The following is an 18,994-nucleotide window of genomic DNA, read 5'->3' as shown; positions in this document are numbered from 1 at the left end:
TTTTTCTTCTTCAACTTCTCATCACTATAATATATCTGTTTTTATAACAATAATCTTCTCTGTTTTGAGTCTTTATGGCCAAGTTTAAATTAAAACAGAGAAATAGAATTCTTAAGATATTGACAAATGTGTGCTTGGTTAGAAGTTGGAACACTAACCAGTAGAATGAAGCAAAATCAATGAGTGTTGTTAGATATGCACGAAAAAAAGAAAAATATCATAATTTACTTGCAGCATCATATATGTGTAAGAATACACTTACAAATATAAAAATACATAAACAGAAACAACCAAATTAAAGCCTCAAACGAAATATAAAAAGACACAGCAGCATAACATACAAACTTAATTATTGCACATTTATGTTACAACAAAAACCTGAAACAGATTTCTCATGCAGAAGTTGTGGCCACTAAGTTGTTCTTGCACGCCGGTTTCCACGGCTCCTCCTTTTAATTCTTTTGCCTCCAAAGATGATCACAAGCCATTGAGGCTTTCCAATTGAGAAAACACAGCATCCCAAGCCAATTCCAAATACCATTCCACATGCATATCCTATTGCCACTGGTTTCCAACCAAACCCAAACTTGTCTTCAGCCTCAGAAGATGGATATTGCTGTTGAGGGACATTGTTGTTGCATTGAATTGACAATGGAAATCCACACAGCCCCATGTTTTCCTGATAGGAATTGTTTGAAAATATATCAAACTGTTTTCCTCGAGGTATTGATCCCTCAAGATGATTGTTGGAAAGATTCAAGGATGCAAGAAAGTTAAGATTGGTCAACTCAGCAGGAATTTCTCCATCGAGCATATTTGAAGAGAGGTCCAGTGATTCGAGGTTTGTCAAATTTCCCAGAGAGTGGGGAATAGGACCAATGAAGTTGTTATGTGAAAGGTTGAGTCCTATGAGTGCACCAAGTTCTCCAAACTCATCTGGAATCTTTCCTTCAAATCTGTTACTTGATAAATCAATACTTACAAGAACGTTTGGAATTTTCTCAAAATCGGTTCTAAGCCCTTTCATTGTTGCAGTCACAGAATCATGATATTCTAGGACAATGATGTTGTTTATTACAAAGGCAGAACCACTTTGCATGTAATAGAAATTACTTTGCACGTCTGCTAGAACAACAATCTTCATAGCTTGGAAACTTTTTATGTAGGCTTTTGGTAATAGGCCACTAAAGTTATTGGATGAGATATCAAGAATGAGTAAACTGGGAAACACATCTTTGGTTTTGAAGCTCACTATCGGCCCATAAAACTTGTTGGATCCTAAAACCAATATTTCCAAAATCCGTAAACTTTGAAGCCAATGTGGAAATGTATCCTCAATCTGATTGTCGCCAAGATTCAAATCCATCAAATCTTTGCAGTTGGACAGAGATCTAGGCAAATGACCTTCTAATTGGTTCCCATTGAGATTCAATGTGTTGAGATTCCTGGAGAAGTTACTTGGCAAAGTGCCATGAAATTTGTTTGTCTGTAGATCCAAAACATAAAGGGAAGATAAATTGGCAACACATTGTGGAATGGTGCCTCTGAACTTATTGTGCGACAAGTTGATAATCTGGAGAGAAGTTGCATTGCAAAGGAAGGAAATATTGTCATCAGTTAGCAGGTTGAAACTCAGGTCAAGGTATACAAGTTGGTACCATGGGAATTGGCCTATTGATGACAACTGGTTATGTGAAAGTTCCAAATGATCTAATGAATGTAAATCATGTATCCATTTGGGAACTTTTCCACTAAGTTTATTTTCTGATAATTCTAGAGTTCCTAAATTAGGAAATTTCCACGGTATTTTGGAAAAATTAGTTAAATCGATTTGAAGCAACTGCAATGCTATTAGGTTGACAAACTCATTGTCAAACTCATTGTATCTGCCATTTGTTTCAGAATCTATTAACGATGAATTAAACCCTGAGAGAGAAAGAACTTCAAGGTTTTGAAGCTTGTGAAGCTTGGAGAAAAGTGGAAAGTGAAGAGAATTACTCCACTTGCCTGATGACAAACATAAGTTATTGAGGTTTACAAGGTTAAACATTGATTCTGGAATATTTCCTTGTAACTTATTCCCACACAAATATAGATACTTCAAGGAATGGGATGAGATTGGTCTTATGTGCCCAATAAACTGATTATTTGATAGATCTAAGGATGTCAAAAATGGTAAAGAGAAACACCAAGATGGAATTGTCCCATTTAGCAAGTTATCATTTAAAATCAATTCAGTCAAACTTGAAAAACCTGTTATTTTGTTAGGTAGAGATCCCTGAAACTTATTATGAGAACAATCCAATCGAAAAATTTAAGTTAGCTAATGAAGATAGCAATAACTTCCCTCCTAGATTGTTACCTGCAAGAATGAGTGTTTGTAATTTGGTCAATTGACCAAGTACTTTTGGAAATCGACCATTAAATCTATTGTATGAAAGGTCCAAGTGAGTGAGATGTGAAATGTTTGAGAGTAGGATTGAGAGAAATGATGGGATTGAACCACTAAATCTATTGAATGAAAGGTCCAAGTGAGTGAGATGCTGAAGGTTTGTGAGTAACGATGGGATTGAGCCACTAAATCTATTTCTTGAAAGGTCCAAGTGAGTGAGATGTTGAAGGTTTGAGAGTAATGATGGGATTGAGCCACTAAATCCATTGTGTGAAAGGTCCAAGTGAGTGAGAAGTTGAAGATTTGAGAGCCAGGATGGGATTGAACCATTGGATTCACTTCCAGACAAGTACAAAGAAGTTAGATGTGCGAGGTTAGAAAAGGAAGAAGGGATTTGTGATCCTGAGAATTGACACCATGAAAGATCTAAAAACTTAAGAGAAGTATTGCAATTCAACTTTGGAACATGAACTTGAATGTTGCTGTTTTCAGATAGATTGAGCTCATAAAGATCGGGAAAACAAAGAATGTGACTTGTCAAGTTTCCGCTTATTCCTGTAAAAACAAGACTAAGAGTAACCAAAGAGAAAGAGAAAGACCAATTGGACAAATGACTTGGTGTTATGCTAATGGAAGACATGTCTGTTTCATCCAATATAATCTCAGGCAAAGCAGTTGCATTTTGCAACATTCTCTTCCAAGTGGTTTCTTTCCACTTTAAACGAAAATTCCAAGAGAGATCAAGTGACTGTAATTTAGAAAGGTGTGAGATTTGGGAAGGAATTTCACCTTTGAAATCACAATAAGATAAATTCAAGTGTGTGAGACTCACAAACTCAGCAAGCTGAGATGGCAATTGAGAATTATAGATATTATTGTGAGCAAAGTTGAGGGTTTGGAGATGAGTAAGATGGAAAAGTGTACTGTTAGGATGGATTATACCTATAAGTGCACTGCAACTTAGATCGAGGCCAATCACGTGACCAGACAGAGAATCACACGTGACACCCATCCATGAACAACAATCTGTCCCATTCTCCCACGTACTCATCTTTGGATAAGCATTGGGGCATTCATGCTCATACCATCCATCAAAAAATGTAATGTTAGTAATAAGTTGGGTCTTGAAGTGAAACAAGGCAGAACTCTCTTTTGGATGGCATGAATGAGAAGACAAACATGCAAAGTGAAACAGCATAAATATGTGCACACACACCACCACTCTAACGACCACCAACATCGTTGTTGATTATTGCTTAATGGTTTTATATGACTCAGATCATAAATCAAGATCCATGTATTTATAGCCAACCCATCACTTACATGATTTCTATATTGAAAACTACTCCTACCAAATAATATTCATACTCTCCCAGTTTATTAATGTCCAATAAGACCAAATCAAAGTCTAAGTAGTTTTCTACTTTTCTTCTAACGTCAGATTTAGATATACGTGGTTCTCTACTTAGAGTATCATTAATTAGGGCTATAGTATAATTATATATTGTTCTATATATCATAACCGGTCTTGGATACAGCAATAATGATATTTTATATTTACTCCAATCATCAAATTAAAATACGATGAACTTCATACATTTAAATTTAATTTCATTTTTGATGGGGATATATATATATATATATATATAATTGGAATATATGGAACCACCCCTTAGCTTTTTTTTAAACCATTGATGAGCTTGATATAATAATTGAAATAGTGGACATAATAAATTAAACTTTTATGTGCAAGGAACTTGACCAAGTTATCCAAATTCTCCCCAAATTAAACGATCTCTTGGCTATATATATGTTGTTTCGTTTTTATATACCATCATCTATATATGTATATCTATCTACCAACAACATGTATATATTGACTTAGTTAGCTTGAAATAAATTAAGGAAAAGAAAAAAAGGAGATGTGCGTTGCATGGTATACAATAACTATCTAATATTTATTTGAGACCAATAAAGCCCGTAAGATTAAAATATTATGAAAGAGTGATCCAACACGCACTACTACACATATTTAGTACATATATCGTAACTCTATGTTTAACTTACTTATGTACTTACCCACATGGGGTGGACGAGTTAAATTTAGACTTTAAAATTAGGTTAGTTTATAAGTATATATACACACATTACCATTTAACTATTACTAAAATGACAATTAGATCATCGAAAATTTCAATCTTGGACTAATTAGTTTTTTTTAAAAAAAATACTAATTAGGTCATTCACGATAATAAACAGTAAATAGTGCAAAACAAAATAAAATTGTTTATGTATTTTTTTATCTATAATGGTACATATTCCATTGCTACCAAGTGAGTATGGAAACGATATAGTTTTAAATAGTGACCTCACTTTACTCTTTAACTATTTTACTTCATTGGCAGATTTTTGTCCCAGTTATACATATGAATATTTCTTCCTCTTTTCAGTCATTATATTAACACAATATAATAGACAACATTGCTTTATATATATATATATATATATATATATATATATATATATATATATATATATATATATACTTCATCGCTTTGTCATGATCAATAATATATGGCAAAGACTATTTCAAAATGAACATTTTTTTCCAGCCCTTCAACAACGCAATCCCAAGTCTTCCCATTCCCCAAGCAATCGATGATGTAAGATTTGTAGTTAACATTATAATAATGCAAGTTCTTTTCATAAGCTTGGATGATGAGCATTTCCGTTATACTTTAATCATGAAAATGAACTTAGCTTGATACATTATTATCCATTATGATGAATTTTTTAGGAGAACAATCTAAAATTAAAAAAAAAAATGTTTGGAAGGAAATCAAGGAATATAATGTGACCATTTAGTTAATTAAGGAATTTCACTTAACGCATCTCCTCAGATTTTCTCCATTCTCTTCCATGCATTGTTTGTCTCAAATCTTTCTTTAGCTGTGTTGTTGATTTTTGGCTTTAATTATTGAATACTTTCATATGTATATGATGTAAAATTAACAATTATGAAGCACTTCTTATTAGTTGTTTTATTTCGTCATCATAATTGAGTAGCAATGACTTAAATTTTAAAATTTATCACATAATTAAATAAAAGACTATCAAATTTATATTCTTAATAATATTTATTTTTCACAATATCCCACATTCCAATAGACTATCGAAATTTTGTTTAAGAGTTTATCACTGACCAATAAATTACTGCATACACGGGTGTGATTTAAACTTCAAATACTTGCTTAAACGGACGAATAAGCTAACTATTTGACTAAGTTGGTTTTTCACAAAAAATGAGTCTTGTTATAAAATTAGTTAATAAAACTGTTACCTAGATTATTTTTTTATCAATAATAGGTTTACCATTGTAATTATTTTTTAGTGAGAGTACATAAAAAAAAGGAAAAGGTACATAGTATATAAGGTGTAATAACTCAACAAATATTTTCTAAGGGGAATTTTTCATTCTCTCCAACAATGAGAAGAACCTATCTCTCTCCCTCTCTTAATCCCTTCTGATTCATCAAACCATCACCATCACAGCTTGAATAGCTTAGGGCATGAGATTTTCTTCATGGTGCGGTGAGCGTGGAGAGCAACCAAGCTGTGAATCAAAAAAAAAAAAAGTTGTGAATTGAGATCAATCCAATTTTGCCATTCTCTTTCTATCCCTAATTTTTCTTTCGACATTTTCTTTCCCCCATTCTTACCTCTTCCTTCAAACTCATCCAATAGAGTTTGATGAGAGGCTATTTCACAAGATTCCTTCTTGGTGAACATAGCTGTTCCGATCAACGAGTTGGAAGGAAGAAGATCTGAATCCCTATTACTCTGTGATTCATTGATTTCTCAAAATGGCAAACATGGCAAACAGATCCTCCCATTGCAGAGGTCGTGGAGCTACATTGGCTTGCTCTCATTGCAACAAGTAAGGCCACACAGAAGATGTATGCTATAAGAAGCATGGGTACTCCTCCCACTTCTACCAATGGCAGCAACATAACACAACCATCAATCACGTGATCACTGAGGGGCATGATGATATACTCAGTGACAAACAATTCCAGCTCAATTGTCTCCAAGAGAACATTGGAATATCAAGATCTGGATTCACTCCAGAGCAAAAATTTGCCTTGTTAGAGTTGATCAAAGACAAAAGTGTGCAGCAACAACCTCATAATGCAAATCAAATTTTGACTAATTCCATTCCCACTTCCACTCCAGGTAAAACCATTGCATTACATTTTAATGCGAGAATTATGAGCATTATCACTCCAAAATCTGCACTATGGATCATTGATTCCGGTGCAACAGATCATGTGACTTTTGACTTAAAAGATTTTGCAAGTTTTCAAAATATTGATCCAATCAATGTGATATTGCCAAATGGAACCAAAACTGTTAGCACCATCATTGGCACAATCACATTCTCTAAAAATTTTTTTTTCAAAAATGTTTTATACATTCCTTCTTTTGATTTTAAATTGATATCTGTGTCAAAGTTAACCTCAAACTTACATTGTCAATTGTTAATCAATGATAAGTGTTGTGAGATACAAGATAGATCCACATAAAAAATGATTGGCATTGCTGAGTGTATAAAAGGGTTATATACAATGAGTAGAGAACCAGAATTCTCTCATTTTCCCCCTCTTCCAACAAAGCAAGCTTCATTGGCGGTAACTACTATTACTACTCATCCCACTACACCTTCACAATATGTTTCTTTCATTTTAAAACACAAGTTTGTCTTAGTGGGAAAGATTTATATTTTGAAATATGGGGAAAAAGAAGAATAAAACAAATGAGAAGGTAATTTTCCATAATATATAGAAGACATTTTGTGGCTAACCTAATTTGGTTGACTGAACAAGCGTTTTGTCGATGAATTCACGTTAATAGTTATGTTTGTTTCCTGTGTTTCTTCCAAAGACTAAGGAACAAATTATATAAGACGCGAATATTATTATAATACAAGCTGAAACCTAAGTCAATATATAATACAAAAATGTTATATGTGGAAATTAATGGGCATAGGAAATATAAAAGACGTCCAAGACAAAAGAGATCCATGCATGCAATGAATGGAAACTACATATGAAAATACATAGCTTTATGGATGTGTTAGAAAATAATTTCATTTTAGTCTTTGAATGAGTCAAAGGAGAAAAAGAGTTGGAATGAGAGTATCTATTTAATGCAATTTGTTTTGGGGAAAAAAAATAACATATAATGGATATGTATGACAAAAATTAAGCTTAAGAACTTGTTTTATCAATTGTTGCTAGAATTAATAAATATAAATAAAATAAGTTCTGACTATTTTTGGCTAATTATGTTTGGTTATCAAACATTTTTGTTTTACTAAATACACTTTTCTATCACAACTTCTAAATGACAGAAGAATCATGAGCACTACTACTCTACTAGTTAGATTGTAATTCCCCCTTAATTTTCGTTATTGTCAAGAAACTTGTAAGTTTTGGTATTTTGTACCATTTTCCAGTCAGTAATGATCAGCAGATTTCTCAAAAGTGGATTTAGACCTCATTGTATACTCTGCAACAAGTTGAGCAAAAGATGATGATCTATCCTCTAGCAATTTTGAAGGTGAATCATATTCCTCAATTAATCCTGCATTAAATTAATTAAAAATGAAAAAAATCAGAAATGGGGAAATCAACAAGATATTACAGAGTTTAATTATGAACAATTGGTACTTGTTAGTTCTTACCTTGATGAAGAAGCAAGACCATATCACTATCAAGAACAGAAGTGATTCTATGTGCAATGGTTATGACTGTTGAGTCGGCGAAATGTAGCCTAAGAGTTTGTTGTATCAAATTGTCTGTAGCAGTATCAACTGATACAGTCGCTTCATCAAGCACCAATACGTTGTTCTCCTTATGCCTTAGAAAATGATTTATTTATTTATTTTCTATTTTTTAAAACAGATGTGAGTTATGACATGCTGCCACAAAGTGCTTAAATAGATCAAACCTTGGATTAGTGCAAAAGAAAGAACATCATAATTGCATGTGTGATGTATTTAACATTGGGCTTTTATGTCCAGTGTCCAATTTTATTAATTATAGTTTTCGAGAAAGTAATACTGATTAGTTGTACAATCTGAAATTGCATTTTTTAGATTCATGAAAATGAAAAATCTAGATGGATCAACATTAAATAAGAGTTCCAATCTATTTCTGTTTTATTTAAAAGTCAAGCACCCTCTTCTAAAACAATAAGAAGGCAGAACCTTGCTTTATTGCAAAAACTACTTCTAACTTTGCTTTTTTCTTCAAATTCTCATCACTATAATATATCTGTTTTTATATCAATAATCTTCTCTGTTTTGAGTCTTGATGGCCAAGTTTAAATTAAAACAGAGAAATAGATTTCTTAAGATATTGACAAATGTGTGCTTGGTTAGAAGTTGGAACACTAACCAGTAGAATGAAGCAAAATCAATGAGTGTTGTTAGATATGCACGAAAAAAAAAAAAGAAAAATATCATAATTGTTGGGATAAACATGAAATGAATGCCCATTTATCAATTGGGCGGCTAATAATCTTTCCCATGCAAAGAGATTTATTTTTAAAGAAGAAATTTGAAGACCAACCTTTAATGAAGGTTGTTTTTTACTACTATAAATAAGGCTTCATAGCCTTTACGTACTACACACAATAATACAAAATAAAGATCAATTCTCTCTTTATGTTGCAATCAAATACTCTTCTCTTTATATTTCTTCTACAATTCTTTCTCTTCTTTTATTTTATTAATTTTCTAAATTCACTTTTCTATTACTCTTTACATATAATATTAATAGCAATATTAATCATCTTTATTATATTGAGATAGTAACAATAAACATATGCAATTCTCTCTCTCTTTACTTTTAATACTTCTTTCTATCTTTGTATATATATACACATTACAACATATAATATTATTATATATATATAAATTATTATTGAGCTAATTATTTTAATACTAGAGTCTTCTATTTATACATCTTTATTTTATATATCTTTTATTTTACAACACGTTATCAGCACGAGACTCTGATCAAATTCTTAGAAAGACTCAGGTAACAAATTTTTTTTCCATTATGTCGAAACTCTCTCATCTTGAATTCAATGCTCTTGATATATCTGAAAATAATTATTTATCATGGATATTAGATGCTGAAATCCATCTTGATTCAATGGATCTTGGAGATACCATTAAGGCTGAAAATAATGCATCCCAAAAGGATAAAGCTAAAGCCATGATTTTCCTTCGTCGTCATCTTGACGAAGGATTGAAAAATGAATATCTTACATTAAAAGATCTTGCAGATCTTTGGAAAGACCTTGAAGAAAGGTATAATCATCAGAAAACGGTGATACTTCCTCAGGCCCGATATGAATTGACGCATTTGCGTTTACAAGATTTTAAATCTATAAATGAATATAATTCTGCAATGTTTCAAATCACCTCACGAATGAAATTGTGTGGGAAAAAATAACTGATCATGATATGTTGGAGAAAACGTTCTCAACCTTCCATGCCTCGAATGTGCTCCTGCAGCAGCAGTATCAAGAGAAATGGTTTAAAAAATATTCTGAGTTAATTTCTTGCCTTCTTGTTGCTGAACGCAACAATGAGTTGTTATTGAAAAATCATGAAGCGCGCCCAGCTGGCGCTGCCCCATTTCCTGAAGCAAATGTGGCAAATTACCCCAGAAGAGGTAAATGACAAGGTTTTAATAATAAGAAAAATTATGGAAGGAAAAAGAATTATGTTCAAAAGAGAGGATCTCACCAGAAGTGTGATAAAGAAAGGAATATTGGGCAGAATAAATCAATCGAGGAGAAGTGTTTCCGCTGTGGTGGAAAGGGCCATTGGTCACGTACCTGTCGTACCCCAAGGCACCTAGTCGATCTTTACCAGGCATCTTTGAAAAAGAATGACAAAGGAAAGGAAACAAATTTTGTTTCAAATGATGCTGAGAACTCCACCACTCATTATGATGTATTTGATTTCTTTGAGGATCCTGAAGGAAATATTGGTCATTTGATCAATGATGGAATAGTTTAATATGTGGGATTGTGAAGTATATATGTAAATAAATAATGTAAAGAACTTATTGTTAAGTTTTATTTTCTATGTATTTAAGTTTCAAATGTGATGTACATAAATAATGAAATATTAATATTTATGAATTTTGAAATTATTAAATGTGTCAAATTTTAAAATAAAATTTCAGTATATGACATTATTTTATGTACAGTGTTCCTTAGAAAAATAATTCTGATCAAGTATTCAATTTAACTGTGCATACTACTCATTTTATTATTATTTGTTTTTGAAGAGGATGGCAAGGATATGTAATGAAGATGTATGCCTTGCGGATAGTGCAAGTTCGCACACTATTCTCAAAAGTGATATATATTTTACCCATCTTGTGCCAAAAGAGGAATATGTTAATACTATTATTGGCTCAGGCAATGTGATTGAAGGCTCCGGAAGAGCTATAATTTTGTTTCCTGGAGGAACAAAATTTATAATAAATAATGCACTGTTGTCTACCAAGTCTCGAAGAAACTTGTTGAGCTTTAAAGATATTCGACGAAATGGATATCATATTGAGACTATGAATGAGGAAAATTATGAGTATTTATATATATCACAACTCATGATTCAAATAAGAAAGTTATATTAGAAAAATTACCCTCTCTTTCATCTGGGTTGTATTATACTAAGATTAGTGCAATTGAATCACATGCCACTGTAAACTAGAAGTTTACTAGCCCAAATGAATTCATAACTTGGCACGATCGTTTGGGTCATCCGGGAACAACCATGATGAGAAGAATTATTGAAAACTCTCATGGACATTCACTAAAGAACCAGAAGATTCTTAAAACTAGTGAATTTTGTTATGCTGCATGTTCTCGAGGGAAGTTAATTTTAAGGCCATCACCAGTAAAGATTGGATTTGAGTCCCCTGAATTCCTAGAAAGGATTCAAGGTGATATATGTGGACCTATTCATCCACCATGTGGATCTTTTAGATATTTTATGGTCCTGATAAACGCATCTTCGAGATGGTCACATGTGTGCTTATTATCTTCTCGCAACCTGGCGTTTGCGAGATTACTGGCTCAAATTATTCGATTAAAAGCACAATTTCCAGAAAATCCAATTAAAGCAATTCGTCTTGATAATGCTGGTGAATTTACTTCCCAAGCTTTTGATGCTTATTGTATGGCTAATGGAATAAGTGTTGAACATCCAGTAGCTTATGTTCACACACAAAATGGGTTAGCAGAATCACTTATTAAGCGCCTCCAATTAATTGCTAGACCCTTGCTTATGAGAACAAATCTCCCAACCTCGATTTGGGGGCATGCTATTTTACATGCCGCAGCACTTATTCGTTTGAGGCCAACGAGTTATCATCAATTCTCTCCTATACAATTAGCTTTTGGCCAGCAGCCAAATGTTTCCCATTTAAGAATATTTGGGTGTGCAATATATGTTCCCATTGCACCACCTAATCGCACCAAAATGGGACCCCAAAGAAAATTGGGGATATATGTTGGATATGATTCTCCCTCTATAGTGAGGTATCTTGAGATACAAACTGGTGATGTGTTTAAAGCCCGGTATGCGGATTGTCATTTTGATGAATCAAAATTTCCAACATTAGGGGGAGAGAATAAGCTTCCTGAAAAGGAACTTAATTGGAATGCATCATCGTTGATGCATTTAGATCCTCGATCAGGGCAATGTAAACTAGAAGTTCAAAAGATTATACATTTGCAAAGAATAGCAAATGAATTGCCTGATGCATTTTCCGATACAAAGAGGATAACCAAATCTTACATACCAGCGGAAAATGCCTCAATTCGAATTGACGTCCCAGTAGGACAAGTAGCCACTGAAGCAAATTCACGCCATAAGCGTGGCAGGGCGGAAAATGCCCCAATTCGAATTGATGTCCCAGTAGGACAAATAGCCACGGAAGCAAATACACGCCAGAAGCGTGGCAGGCCTGTCGGTTCCAAAGATAAAAATCCTCGAAAGAGAAAAGACGTAAATACGATTCCTGTTGAAAAAGACATAGTAAAGACACCGGCAATTGTCCAAAATTCTGATATAACGCCAGAAGACGTTCAGGTACCTGAAAATTGTGAAAATAACGAGATCTCGATAAATTATGTCTTTACAGGAGAGAAATGGGACCGAAATAAGACAATTGTCAATGAAATATTTGCATATAATGTGGCATTAGATATCATGCATGAAAGTAAGAATCTTGAGCCAAAATCAGTCGAAGAATGTCGACAAAGAAATGATTGGCCAAAATGGAAAGAAGCCATGAAGGCTGAATTAGACTCACTTGCAAAACGTGAAGTCTTTGGACCTGTAGTCCGTACACCTGAAGATGTAAAACCTGTTGGATATAAGTGGGTATTTGTGAGAAAACGAAATGAGAAAAATGAAGTTGTGCGCTACAAAGCCCGACTTGTGGCACAAGGTTTTTCACAAAGGCCCGGTATAGATTATAAAGAAACGTATTTCCCTGTAGTGGATGCGATAACATTGCGCTATTTGGTCAGTTTATCTGCATATCATAAATTGCATATGCATTTAATAGATGTGGTAACAGCCTATTTGTACGGCTCATTAGATCGGGATATCTATAAGAAAGTCCCTGAAGGACTAAAGATATCTAAACCATCCAATGAATATTCGCAAGGGTTATACTCAGTCAAATTGCAAAGATCTTTATATGGTCTAAAACAATCTGGACGAATGTGGTATAATCGTCTTACTGAGTATCTAGCCAAAAACGGATTTAAAAATGATGATATCTGCCCATGTGTTTTCATAAAGAAAACTACATCTGGGTTCATTATAATTGCTGTGTACGTTGATGATTTAAATATCATTGGGATTCCTGAAGAGATTCCAACAATTATAAAAACTCTAAAAGAAGAGTTTGAGATGAAAGATCTTGGAAAGACTAAGTTTTGTCTCGGCCTGCAGATCGAGCATATAAAAGGTGGGATCTTTATTCATCAAACAACATACACAGAAAGGATCTTGAAAAGATTTTATATGGATAAGTCACATCCATTAAGTACACCAATGATCGTAATATCTTTAGATGTGAAAAATGATCAATTCCGTCCTAAAGAAGAAAATGAAGATATCCTTAGTCCTGAAGTACCATATCTTAGTGCCATTGGAGCGTTAATGTATCTTGCTAATAATACGCAACCCGATATATCATTTGCTGTGAATTTACTAGCAAGATATAGTTCCTCTCCAACCAGAAGACATTGGAGTGGAATCAAACAAATCTTTCAATATCTTCATGGGACGGTTGATATGGGATTGTTTTATCCCTATAGATCCAAGTCACAACTAGTTGGCTATGTAGATGTCGGATACTTGTCTGATCCACATAAAGGGAGATCTCAAACAGGATACCTGTTCACATATGGTGGTACAGCTATATCTTGGAGGTCCACGAAACAGACGATTGCTGCAACATCCTCTAATCATGCTGAAATACTGGCGATTCATGAAGCTAGTCGCGAGTGTTTTTGGCTGAGGAGTCTGATTCAATATATTCTATCATCATGTGGACTGATTGATCATAAGATAGCTCCAACTGTCCTATTTGAAGATAATACAGCATGCATTGCTCAACTTAAGGGTGGATACATCAAAGGTGATAGAACAAAGCATATTTCTCCCAAATTCTTCTTCACTCGTGACCTTCAAAATCAAGGGACAATTGATGTCCAACAGATCCGTTCAAGTGACAATCTGGCAGATTTATTTACAAAGTCACTCCCAAAATCCTCCTTTGAAAGATTGGTACATGAGATTGGAATGCGCCGATTTCGAGACATTAAATGATGTCGGCAAGAGGGGGAGACTGTACTCTTTTTTCCTTGGTCAGGTTTTTTCCCATTGGGTTTTTCTTGACAAGGTTTTTAATGAGGCAGTCCCCATCACTAAAGGATATTGTACTCTTTTTCCTTCACTAAGGTTTTTTCCCACTGGGTTTTCTTTAGTAAGGTTTTAACGAGGCATAATCCTTAATGGGCATTCAAGGGGAGTGTTGGGATAAACATGAAATGAATGCCCATTTATCAATTGGGCGGCTAATAATCTTTCCCATGCAAAGAGATTTATTTTCAAGGAAGAAATTTGAAGACCAACCTTTAATGAAGGTTGATTTTGTACTACTATAAATAAGGCTTCATAGCCTTTACGTACTACACACAATAATACAAAATAAAGATCAATTTTCTCTTTTATGTTGCAATCAAATACTCTTCTCTTTATATTTCTTCTACAATTCTTTCTCTTCTTTTATTTTATTAGTATTCTAAATTCACTTTTCTATTATTCTTTACATATAATATTAATAGCAATATTAATCATCTTTATTATATTGAGATAGTAACAATAAACATATGCAATTCTCTCTCTCTTTATTTTTAATACTTCTTTCTATCTTTGTATATATATACACATTACAACATATAATATTATTATATATATATATAAATTATTATTGAGCTAATTATTTTAATACTAGAGTCTTCTATTTATACATCTTTATTTATATATATCTTTTATTTTACAACAATAATTTACTTGCAGCATCATATATATGTAACAATACACTTACAAAGTTACAAATATAAAAATACATAAACAGAAACAACCAAATTAAAGCCTCAAACGAAATATAAAAAGACACAGCAGCATAACATACAAACTTAATTATTGCACATTTATGTTACAACAAAAACCTGAAACAGATTTCTCATGCAGAAGTTGTGGCCACTAAGTTGTTCTTGCACGCCGGTTTCCACGGCTCCTCCTTTTAATTCTTTTGCCTCCAAAGATGATCACAAGCCATTGAGGCTTTCCAATTGAGAAAACACAGCATCCCAAGCCAATTCCAAATACCATTCCACATGCATATCCTATTGCCACTGGTTTCCAACCAAACCCAAACTTGTCTTCAGCCTCAGAAGATGGATATTGCTGTTGAGGGACATTGTTGTTGCATTCAATTGACAACGGAAATCCACACAGCCCCATGTTTTCCTCATAGGAATCGTTTGAAAATGTATCAAACTGCTTTCCTCGAGGTATTGATCCCTCAAGATGGTTGCTGGAAAGATTCAAGACCTCAAGAAAGTTCAGATTGGTCAACTCAGCAAGAATTTTCCCTGTAAGCAAATTTGAGGAGAGGTCCAATGATTCAAGGTTTGTCAAATTTCCTAGAGAGTGAGGAACAGGACCAGTGAGGCTGTTATGGGAAAGGTTAAGGCTTATAAGTGCATGAAGTTCTCCAAAATCATCTGGAATCTCCCCTTCAAATCTGTTATTTGATAAATCAATACTTACAAAGACATTTGGAATTTTCTCAAGATTGGTTCTAAGCCCTTTCATTGTTGCAGTCACAGAATCATCGTATTCTAGGTCAATGGAGCCTCGTATAAAGCCATAACCACTTTGGATGTAATAGAAGCTGCTTTGCACTTCTGCTCCAACAACACTCTTCATGGCTTGGAAACCTTTTATGTAGCTTTTTGGTAATTGGTCACTAAATTTATTGGATGAGATATCAAAAATAATTAAACTGGGAAACACATCTTTGGTTTTGAAGCTGACTATTGGCCCATAAAACTTGTTGGATCGTAAAACCAATATTTCCAAATTCCAACTTTGAAGCCAATGTGGAAATGTATCCTCAATCTGATTGTCGCCAAGATTCAAATCCATCAAATCTTTGCAGTTGGACAGAGATCTAGGCAAATGACCTTCTAATTGGTTCCCATTGAGATTCAATGTTTTGAGATTCCTGGAAAAGTTACTTGGCAAAGTGCCATGAAATTTGTTTGTCTGTAGATCCAAAACAATAAGGTAAGATAAATTGGCAACACATTGTGGAATGGTGCTTCTGAACTTATTGTGCGACAAGTTGATAATCTGGAGAGAAGTTGCATTGCAAAGGAAGGAAATATTGTCATCAGTTAGCAGGTTGAAACTAAGGTCAAGGTATACAAGTTGGTACCATGGGAATTGGCCTATTGATGACAACTGATTTTGTGAAAGTTCCAAAAACTCTAATGAATGTGAATCATGTATCCATTTGGGAATTTTTCCTTCAAGTTTATTTTCTGAGAGTTCGAGAATTTGCAACTTTGGAAATTTCCATGAGATTTTGGAAAAATTAGTTAAATCGATCTGAACCAACTGCAATGCTTCTAAGTTGGAGAACCTATTATAACTGGAATTGGTTCTAGAATCTAATAACAACGAATTAAAACCTGAAAGAGAAAGGACTTCAAGGTTTTGAAGCTTGGAAAAAAGTGGTAAATGAAGGGAATAACTCCAATTGCCTGATGACAAACATAAGTAAGTGAGATTTACAAGGTTAAATAGTGATTCTGGAATATTTCCTTGTAACTTATTCCCGCATAAATATAGAGACTGCAAGGAATGGGATGAGATTGCACTTATATTTCCTGCAAACTGATTATTTGATAGATCTAAGGATGTCAAAAATGGTAAGGAGAAACACCAAGATGGAATTGTCTCATTTAATAAGTTATCATTTAAAATCAATTCAGTCAAACTTGAAAAACCTGTTGTTTTTTTAGGTAGAGGCCCCTGAAACTTATTATGAGAACAATCCAATTGAGAAATTTGAGTTAAGTTAGCTAATGAAGATAGCAATAACTTTCCTCCTAAATTGTTACCTGCAAGAATGAGTGTTTGTAATTTGGTCAATTGACCAAGTTCTTTTGGAAACTGACCATTAAATCCATTGTATGAAAGGTCCAAGTGAGTGAGATGTGAAATGTTTGAGAAAAATGACGGGATTGAACCACTAAATCTATTGAATGAAAGGTCCAAGTGAGTGAGATGTTGAAGATTTGAGAGCCAGGATGGGATTGAACCATTGGATTCACTTCCAGTCAAGTACAAAGAAGTTAGATGTGTGAGGTTAGAGAAGGAAGAAGGGATTTGTGATCCTGAGAATTGACACCCTGAAAGATCTAAAAAATTAAGAGAAGTACTGCAATTCAACTTTGGAACATGAACTTGAATGTTGCTATTTTCAGATAGATTGAGCTCATAAAGATTGGGTAAACAAAAAATGTGACTTGTCAAGTTTCCGCTTATTCTTGTATAAACAAGACTAAGAGTAACCAAAGAGAAAGAGAAAGACCAATTGGACCAATGACTTGGTGTTATGGTAATGGAAGACATGTCTGTTTCATCCAATACAATCTCACTCAAAGCAGTTGCATTTTGCAGCATTCTCTTCCAAGCGGTTTCTTTCCACTTCAAACCAAAATTCCAAGAGAGATCAAGTGACTGTAATTTGGAAAGGTGTGAGATTTGGGAAGGAATATCACCTTTAAAATAACAATCAGATAAATTCAAGTGTTTGAGACTCACAAACCCACCAAACTGAGATGACAACTGAGAATTATAGATATGATTGTAAGCAAAGTTGAGTGTTTGGAGATGAGTAAGATGGAAAAGTGTACTGTTAGGATGGATTATACCTATAAGTGCACTGCAACTTAGATCGAGGCCAATCACGTGACCAGACAGAGAATCACACGTGACACCCATCCATGAACAACAATCTGTCCCATTGTCCCACGTACTCATCTTTGGATAAGCATTGGGACATTTATGCTCATACCATCTATCAAAAAAGGTAGTGTTAGTAATGAGTTGAGTCTTGAAGTGAAACAAGGCAGAACTCTCTTCTGGATGGCATGAATGAGAAGACAAAAATGCAAAGTGAAACAGCATAAATATGTGCACACACACCACCACTCTAACAACCGCCAACATCATTATTGATTATTCTTTGATGGTTTTATATGACTCAGATCATAAATCAAGATCCATGTATTTATAGCCAACCCATCACTTACATGATTTCTATATTGAAAACTACCGCTACCAAATAATATTCATACTCTCTCAATTTATCAATGTCCAATAAGACCAAATCAAAGTCTAAGTAGTTTTCTTCTAACGTCAGGTCAGATTTAGATATACGTGGTTCTCTACTTAGAGTATCATTAATTAGGGCTATAGTATAATTAATTAATTATATATTGTTCTATAGTCTATATATCATAACTGGTCTTGGATACGGCAATAATGATATTTAAGGTTTGTATAAGTTAGTTTTTAAGAAAAGTTTTTTTTTTTGAGTTATTTTTTTAAAAGATCTTAGGAAAAAATAAAAGTAATTTTATATTTGGATATCTTATACAAAAAGATTTTTTTATCTATCAATTATGTTTGAGTATAATGATATAAAAGTACTTATTTATTTATTTATTACATGAAAAACATCTATTTTTTAAGAAAAAAAAAGATCTTTTAAAAAAAGATGTAAATTACAGCTTCTCAAAAAAAATATTTTTTTTATTTTTTTATTGCTTTTACTTTTACTATTAAAAATTTGCCAAACACACTAACAAATAAAAAAAAATCTTTTTTATTAAAAAAAATCTTTTTTTTATCAA

The 18,994-nt window shown here is 33.4% G+C and overlaps 3 protein-coding genes across 4 annotated transcripts; all 3 read right to left on the bottom strand.

Annotated features, from left to right (window-relative positions):
- Positions 1 to 233: 233 nt before the first annotated feature.
- On the bottom strand, positions 234 to 3,722 carry LOC130941172 (receptor-like protein 35). The gene is made up of 2 exons (XM_057869587.1): positions 2,319 to 3,722; positions 234 to 2,287 (listed from the first exon to the last, which is right to left on the bottom strand). The coding sequence occupies exons 1-2, from the start codon at positions 3,630 to 3,632 to the stop codon at positions 413 to 415; spliced, it is 3,189 nt and encodes a 1,062-aa protein (XP_057725570.1). The 5' UTR covers positions 3,633 to 3,722; the 3' UTR covers positions 234 to 412.
- Positions 3,723 to 7,858: 4,136 nt separating this feature from the next.
- Positions 7,859 to 8,431, bottom strand: LOC130941171 (ABC transporter C family member 3-like). The gene is made up of 3 exons (XM_057869586.1): positions 8,427 to 8,431; positions 8,136 to 8,311; positions 7,859 to 8,035 (listed from the first exon to the last, which is right to left on the bottom strand). Exons 1-3 carry the CDS (start codon positions 8,429 to 8,431, stop codon positions 7,908 to 7,910), a joined length of 309 nt encoding a protein of 102 aa, XP_057725569.1. The 3' UTR covers positions 7,859 to 7,907.
- A 6,647-nt stretch (positions 8,432 to 15,078) lies between these two features.
- On the bottom strand, positions 15,079 to 18,325 carry LOC130940636 (receptor-like protein 9DC3). 2 transcript variants are annotated; one of them, XM_057868841.1, is made up of 2 exons: positions 18,011 to 18,221; positions 15,079 to 17,816 (listed from the first exon to the last, which is right to left on the bottom strand). In XM_057868841.1, exon 2 carries the CDS (start codon positions 17,757 to 17,759, stop codon positions 15,267 to 15,269), a length of 2,493 nt encoding a protein of 830 aa, XP_057724824.1. In that variant the 5' UTR covers positions 17,760 to 17,816; positions 18,011 to 18,221; the 3' UTR covers positions 15,079 to 15,266. The 2 variants fall into 2 exon arrangements, with proteins under 2 accessions (XP_057724824.1, XP_057724823.1); XM_057868840.1 differs by having other exon boundaries at positions 15,079 to 18,325.
- Positions 18,326 to 18,994: the final 669 nt, after the last annotated feature.

Source organism: Arachis stenosperma, chromosome 7 (genome assembly GCF_014773155.1).
Source record: "Arachis stenosperma cultivar V10309 chromosome 7, arast.V10309.gnm1.PFL2, whole genome shotgun sequence".
In the NCBI taxonomy this organism is placed as follows: Eukaryota; Viridiplantae; Streptophyta; class Magnoliopsida; order Fabales; family Fabaceae; genus Arachis; species Arachis stenosperma.
This window is presented reverse-complemented; position numbering and strand designations above follow the sequence as displayed.

Bases quoted from the DNA above. Each gene is read 5' to 3' on its own strand.
- LOC130941172 (XM_057869587.1), bottom strand. From the start codon at position 3,632: ATGTTGGTGGTCGTTAGAGTGGTGGTGTGTGTGCACATATTTATGCTG. The intron at 2,288-2,318 runs TTAAATTTTTCG...TGTTCTCATAAT, and splicing joins TGCTATCTTCATTAGCTAAC to AAGTTTCAGGGATCTCTACC.
- LOC130941171 (XM_057869586.1), bottom strand. The intron at 8,036-8,135 runs GTAAGAACTAAC...AATTTAATGCAG, and splicing joins GGTCTTGCTTCTTCATCAAG to GATTAATTGAGGAATATGAT.
- LOC130940636 (XM_057868840.1), bottom strand. From the start codon at position 18,311: ATGATGTTGGCGGTTGTTAGAGTGGTGGTGTGTGTGCACATATTTATG.